The 7,520-nt window shown below is 42.6% G+C and overlaps 1 protein-coding gene across 1 annotated transcript; it reads left to right on the top strand.

The window, feature by feature from the left end:
- The first annotated feature begins 1,227 nt into the window (after window positions 1-1,227).
- Window positions 1,228-4,105, top strand: LOC123481806. The gene is made up of 2 exons (XM_045206891.1): window positions 1,228-2,730; window positions 3,885-4,105. The coding sequence occupies exons 1-2, from the start codon at window positions 1,228-1,230 to the stop codon at window positions 3,897-3,899; spliced, it is 1,518 nt and encodes a 505-aa protein (XP_045062826.1). The 3' UTR covers window positions 3,900-4,105.
- The last annotated feature ends 3,415 nt before the right edge of the window (window positions 4,106-7,520 follow it).

Raw genomic sequence — 7,520 nt, 5'->3', positions numbered from 1 at the left:
GCAACGAGTGTCAGCTGTCGTTGGTTGTCTCTGATTGGGAGCCATATTTATACTGTCTATTTTCCCTTTGTGTTTGTGGGTTCTTGTTCCGTGTTCGGTCATTGTTACCGTGGACTTCATGAGTCGGTTCTTGTTTTGTTGATTGTGTTCTATTATCACTAAAGATAATAAAGTTAAACATGTTCGTTCATCACGCTGCGCCTTGGTCTGTTCATTACGACGATCGTGACAATTATACCCTGTAAAAGACTCAAATACCTACAAATAAGAGGTCTATTCTCCTCTAAGAAGATCACAGTGCCAACAACGTACACTCGTGAATTTATCCCTGCCAATCGGACACACATTCCAACTTCAGAGACCGCTAAAGCATGGCCTCATTTGGAGCATCTTGCAGAACACATTGCACCGCCAAAGGAATGTGAAATTGGTCTGCTAATCGGATACAATTGCCCACAAGCGCTAATGCCCAGAGAAGTCGTATGTGGAGAAGAAAACGAACCCTTTGCTCAGAGAACTGATCTAGGTTGGAGCATAGTGAGTTATGGTGACCCACAAGAGCACTACAGTGATGCAATTGGAGTAAGTCACCGCATCATTGTAAGGAAAGTGACACCTGAACCCAAACCAACAATCAAGCTCAAAGGTGAAGTTCACTATGTTTGCAAGACTCAGATCAAGGAGATGATCAGTCCAAATGAAGTAATTAAGGTACTAGAATCTGATTTCAGTGAAAGAGTTGAAGAAGATGCAACCGTCTCTCAGGAAGATCTCCACTTCTTGACTAAGCTGAGAGATGAAATCAAACACAAACAAGATGGTCATTATGAAATGCCCTTACCTTTCAAACAAGACAGACCAAATCTACCCAATAATAAGTCATGTTCTGTTCAGCGTCTAAGAGGCTTGGAACGAAGGCTCAAGAGAGACCAGAAATACTGCTCAGACTACATGAACTTCATGAAAGATATCATTGCTCGTGGTGATGCTGAGAAGGTTCCCGAAAAGGAACTCAACAATCATCCAGCCTGGTATATTCCCCACCACGGGGTATACCACCCTCAAAAGCCTGGGAAGATACGCGTCGTCTTCGATTGCTCAGCAAGATTCCAAGACACGTCATTGAATGACCACCTTCTTACTGGGCCAGAGCTCACAAATACCTTGGTGGGAGTTCTCTGCAGGTTTCGCAAGGGCCCAATTGCTATTATGTGTGATGTGGAGTGAATGTTCCATCAGTTCCATGTAAGACCGGAAGACCAAGACTACCTGAGGTTCTTATGGTGGGAGAATGGTGACCTGATGTCTCCGCCATCAACTTTCCGGATGAAAGTCCATCTGTTTGGGGCAGCCTCCTCACCCGGCTGTGCCAATTTTGGTCTCAAACATCTAGCCGCTAAAGGTCAGGATCAATTTAACCAAAACGCTGTTAAATTCATCCAAAGGAATTTTTATGTTGACGATGGACTGGTGAGTGTAACGTCTGATGCTGAGGCAATTCAACTCATCAAGGAAGCAAGAGGTCTTTGCAGCACAGGCAAGCTAAGACTACATAAGTTCGTCTCCAACAGCAAGCATGTATTGAAATCAATACCAAAGGAAGAGTGCGCTGAAAGTGTCAAAAACCTTGATATGGCTTTGGGAGAGCCACTCATGGAAAGAGCTCTCGGAGTGCAATGGTGCGTGTCCTCTGATGACTTTCAGCTCAGAGTTACAGTCAAGGAACACCCGTTGACCAGAAGAGGAGTGCTATCAACAGTAGCTTCCATCTACGACCCATTGGGGTTCGTAGCCCCATTCATTCTCCTAGGAAAGCAGATATTGCAACAACTGTGTCGAGACAAGGCCGGTTGGGATGAACCACTCTCAGAGGAGCTCAAGACACAGTGGGAATCTTGGCTACAAGATCTACAAAACTTGTCTAATGTAAGGATCAGAAGGTGCTATATTCCAGCAAACTTCATAGATGTCAAACAGTACGAGCTTCACCACTTCTCAGATGCCAGCGTCACAGGCTATGGGGAGTGTACTTATCTCAGAACAATCAACACCAATGGGGATGTCCATTGTTCGTTAGTCATGGGGAAAGCACGTGTTGCCCCCACCAAAGTGACCACAATACCACGCCTTGAGTTATCTGCAGCAGTGGTAGCAGCAAGGACAAGTGTTGTGCTCAGAAAGGAGCTCGAAATAGATGGTCTTCAAGAACATTTTTGGACAGACTCAAAGGTTGTCCTTGGACATATAAACAATGATGCAAGACGATTCCATGTCTTTGTGGCTAACAGAATCCAAAGAATCAAGTCCACTACAGATTCAAAGCAATGGCGATTTGTACGTTCTGAAGATAATCCTGCGGATCATGCTTCAAGAGGCCTAAAGGCAGATCAGCTTGTAGCTTCAACTTGGTTTAATGGGCCAGATTTTCTGTGGAAAAGAGAGCTACCCATAGAAGACGTCAAAGTAAGTGAGGTCATTGACAATGATCCAGAACTTCGAAAGGCCCAGGTGCTCAACACAAAAGCAAAAGAGGACAGGACATTGTTAGACCGCCTGACAAGGTTTTCTGACTGGAAAAGAGCCGTCAAAGCTATTGCTCGTCTTAAGCGCCATGCTAAGCAAATCAAGGGTCTCAAACTTAAAACAAATGAAGCCACAAGTGTTGAGGAAAGACAGGAAGCAGAGCTTTTCATCATCAAATTGGTTCAAACGGAAGTATTCAGCACTGAAATCAAAGGTATAAAGCAATGCAAGGAAGTAAAACCCAAAGACAAAACAAACAAGCTACACAAACTAAGTCCCTTTGTCGATGAGTACGGTGTGCTCAGGGTTGGAGGACGTTTGACAAGATCTGCCCTTCATCCACATGTAAAGCATCCTGCCATTGTACCTAAGGCAAGTCATGTGTCTTCTTTACTCATCAAGCACTACCATGAAAAGGTGCATCATCAAGGAAGAGGAATAACTGTCAATGAATTGCGATCCAATGGTATATGGGTTACAGGTTGCAGCAGCGCAGTTGCCTCGCACATCTACAAATGCACAACATGCAGAAAGTATAGAAGGAACACACAGGAACCAAAGATGGCAGACTTGCCAGACGAGAGACTGGAAATGACCCCTCCATTCACATATTGTGGTATAGATTGCTTCGGACCATTCTATGTGAAAGAAGCGAGAAAGGAACTGAAAAGATATGGTCTTCTTTTTCACTTGTATGTGTTCTAGAGCCATACATATTGAAATGCTTGATGATCTCACTACAGATGCTTTCATCAATGCACTGCGTGCATTCATTGCAATACGTGGAAATGTAAGACAGTTGAGATGTGATCAAGGCACCAACTTTGTTGGCGCTAAAGGAGAGTTCATGAATGCAATGAAGGACCTGGATCATGAACAGGTAAAGGAACATGGATGTGAGTTTGTTATGAACTTCCCAGCATCAAGTCACATGGGAGGTGTATGGGAGAGACAAATTAGGACCATCAGAAGCGTTCTAACAGCGATCCTTGACCAATCTGCTAAAAGACTTGACAGTGCATCACTTAGAACCTTCCTGTATGAAGTGATGGCTATCGTAAATAGCAGACCTCTGACAACAGAGCACTTAAATGATCCAACAAGTCTTGAACCTCTCACTCCCAACCATATCCTCATGATGAAGTCAAAGATAACAACTCCCCCTCCTGGTCAGTTTGTGAGTCAGGATCTCTACCTCCGCAAGAGATGGCGACAGGTACAGTTCTTGGCAAACGAATTCTGGACACGGTGGAAGAAGGAGTACCTCCTTAATCTGCAGCAAAGACAAATATGGCAAAAGGATAAGAGAAATACGAAGGTTAATGACATTGTCATCCTACAAGAGGACTGCTCTCCACGAAATCAATGGAGATTAGCAAGAGTAGCACAGGTGTACCCTAGCACTGATGGAAGAGTCAGAAAGGTAAAACTGTTAATTAGTGACTCAACCTTAGATAACCAGGGAAAACGCACTACAAAGCCAGTCTATCTTGACAGGCCTGTATACAAGACAGTTTTACTGCTTGAAGCAGAATGAATGTTATGGTTATTTTGTGAGGTGAAATCCCAAAGGATGTGATTTGGTGGGGAGTTTAACTGCCATAAATGTTATTCATGTCATTATTAATGTTATTCATGTCATTATTAATAGGTTTTACATAATATCATTATTATTTGTACAACTTGTATTTTGAATATTGATTTTGCTTGTATTTATGTGATAGGAACTATCTGTACATTCTATGTGGTGTTGGGACGCTTTTAGTGGTGACAAGTTCCAGACATCGCGGTAAAGTAGCGGCGGTAAAGTTTAGTACTCTGAAAGATAAGTTAAATTAACGACGTGTTTATTTACAAGTATTCTTGTTTCTAAGTGGACCCATTTCCCTCTCAGTTGTGTGCAGCCAGCGAGTTCGATGGTGGATTGATGACGGTGGAGAATTTAGTAGAAGAATAAATCCATCAGTAACCAGAACAGCGGCGTCGTGTATTTCCTGGAGGGAGTGATAGCTGTGCTGTCCTTACTTCACCTAGTTACTTGGAACCTTTCAAATTATAAAAAAGGGGGTATTCCTTTCCTTCCTTCTCTCTCCTTCTCTCGCTCTCTCTCCTCTCTCTCCCTCTTTAATCTTTCTTTCGGTTTCCTAAAATCCTGGCAGTCTGCCTGAGCCCCACTGTGGGTTTGTATCCCTGGTGGAAGGAGGTTTCTGGGCTCCATAATTACCTCTGGGTCCTGGAGCCTTACCAGGGGGGAGCACTACACATTCTGCCTGACACTGGTGACACTTGGCCAGGGTAAAACCAGCTTCACACCAGCCTGTGACAAGCCCCTCCCGGGCAGCCCACTGACACACAGAGAGAGGTGCAAAGAGATGGATAAAAGAGGTCAGGTTGAAAGTACAGTGTTAAAGTTTAAAAGAAACAGTTGACATGATAACAATGCAAACATCAAAACAGGGACAATTTAAGAACATGTTTGGTTATGTGTTATTCTAACACAGTCCACTATTTCCTGTATATCCTTTTTTAGAGGTGGGTTATTCCAGTGTAGCTCAGTTGGTAGAACATGGCGCTTGCAACGCCAGGGTTGTGGGTTCGATTCCCACGGGGGACCAGCACTAAAAAAAAATATGAAAATGTATGCACTGTAAGTCGCTCTGGATAAGAGTGTCTGCTAAATGACTCAAATATAAATGGTTCTCTGCAGCCCAGTCTTTCTAGCTGTGCTGTAAAGTTCCAATGTGCTGTAAAGTTCCAATGCGCAAAAGAGCATCCTCGTTGCCATAGTGTGCTGATTTATACTATGGCATTTCATGCCATAACAGCTTGTGGCTGTTTGTGTGTATATCCAATCATGTTCTGTATAACTTGGCACATTGGGTCCACACATTGGGTCCACACGTTGGGTCCACACGTTGGGTCCACACATTGGGTCCACACATTGGGTCCACGTCTGTGAAGCCATAAGGGTAGGCAACACTTTCCAAAGTTGCTTGTCAAGGCTGTGATCCCTTGAACTTTGAGTTCAGATAAGCATTTTACTGTCAGGAAACATTCCCCCCTCAGGAATTCAAATGAATTTGCCAATGCAAACAGGAAGGACATGTTTCCGAAATCCACACAACAGCATTTTTCATATAAATCTATGGCGAGAAGTGAGCAGGTACTTTCCATTGATTTATTCATGGAAGGGTTGCTTCAGATTATTTGGTATGTGCAGGCTAAATGATTTGGTCTGTGTGTGTGTGTGTGTGTGTGTGTGTGTGTGTGTGTCTGTGTGTGTATGTGTGTGTGTGTGAGAGAGAGAGAGAGAGAGAGAGAGAGAGAGAGAGAGAGAGAGAGAGAGAGCGAGAAAGAGAGAGAGAGAGCTAGAGTGAAAGAAAAGTGTGAGACCAAGAGAGAGACGGAGTGTCAGTGGAACTGAAGCTGGTAAAGAGGTGAAGTAACATTGTTCTTTTTAGTGGATGTGATCTTTACCTACCCGCACACCCACTGTGCACATTTGAAAAATCACATCTTATTCTAGACTGCAAGCCCTGTAGGGCCTAGTGTGTATATACAGTACCAGTCAAAAGTTTGGACAGACCTACTCATTCAAGGGTTTTTCTTTATTTTGACTATTTTCTACATTGTAGAATAATAGTGTGTAGTTCCCACCGTAAAGCATGGAGGAGGAGGTGTTATGGTGTGGGGGTGCTTTGCTGGTCACACTGTCTGTGATTTATTTCGAATTCAAGGCTCACTTAACCAGCATGGCTACCACAGCATTCTGCAGAGATACGCCATCCTATCTGGTTTGGGCTTAGTGGGACAATCATTTGTTTTTCAACAGGACAATGTACCAACACACCTCCAGGCTGTATAAGGGCTATTTTACCAAGAAGAAGAGTGATGAAATACTGCATCAGATGACCTGGCCTCCACAATCCCCTGACCTAAACCCAATTGAGAAGGTTTGGGATGAGTCGGACGGCAGAGTGAAGGATAAGCAGCCAACAAGTGCTAAGCATATGTGGGAACTCCTTCAAGACTGTTGGAAAAGCGTTCCAGGTGAAGCTGGTTGAGAGAATGCCAAGAGTGTGCAAAGCTGTCATCAAGGCAAAGGGTGGCTATTTGAATATATAAAATATATTTTGATTTGTTTAACACTTTTTTGGTTACTACATGATTGATGTGTTATTTCATAGTTTTGATGTCTTCACTATTATTCTACAATGTAGAAAATAGTAAAAATAAAGAAAAACACTTGAATGAGTAGGTGTGTCCAAACTTTTGACTGGTAGTGTATATATATATATATATATATATATATATATATATATATATATATATATATATATGTATATATATATATATATAAAAAATCAAAGCCTATTTAAATCTATTTTGCTCAGATATAGGCCAGTGCTTCTATTTTTACGTTATGATAAAAACAACCAAATAAATCGAAACTGTTATGGCTATAAACTGTTTGATATCTGTTATGCAACACCACGATGCTATAACATGCACTCCAATTTGGCGCTTGCTCACTGCATCTGTCCAACAGGTCGATCAAGAGAGAGAGAGAGAGAGAGAGAGAGAGAAAGAGAGAGAGCGCAAACATTTAATTGACCTAGTAGGCATTGACTGAGATTACTGTGACATTCTAAGGATTAATGCATTAAATGTAGCCATAAGTAGAATTCAAATAAATAGGCTAATTCTATCATTGCTGTTGTGATCGTTCAGGCTAATGCATGATGACAAACATTAGAAACCAAAATAACATATAGCCATTTCTCCCTCTTCTCTAATGGGGCACAAAATGTATCATGCACTAGACAGGGATAGACTATGGGCAATTTTGTACTTTAGAACAAAGTTGACTGACTACCAACCTCGATCTTGTATAGCGGAAGCGCATGGTGCGCAACAATGAGCAGAACGCTCATTTCCATTGGCTGGCGTGACAATATAAAGTTCAGCAGTGTCATAACTCCGCTCATACGGCTGGC

Source organism: Coregonus clupeaformis, chromosome 24, assembly GCF_020615455.1.
Source record: "Coregonus clupeaformis isolate EN_2021a chromosome 24, ASM2061545v1, whole genome shotgun sequence".
Taxonomy (NCBI): domain Eukaryota; kingdom Metazoa; phylum Chordata; class Actinopteri; order Salmoniformes; family Salmonidae; genus Coregonus; species Coregonus clupeaformis.
The sequence above is the reverse complement of the archived record's forward strand: the minus strand, read 5'-3'. Positions and strand labels throughout refer to the sequence as shown.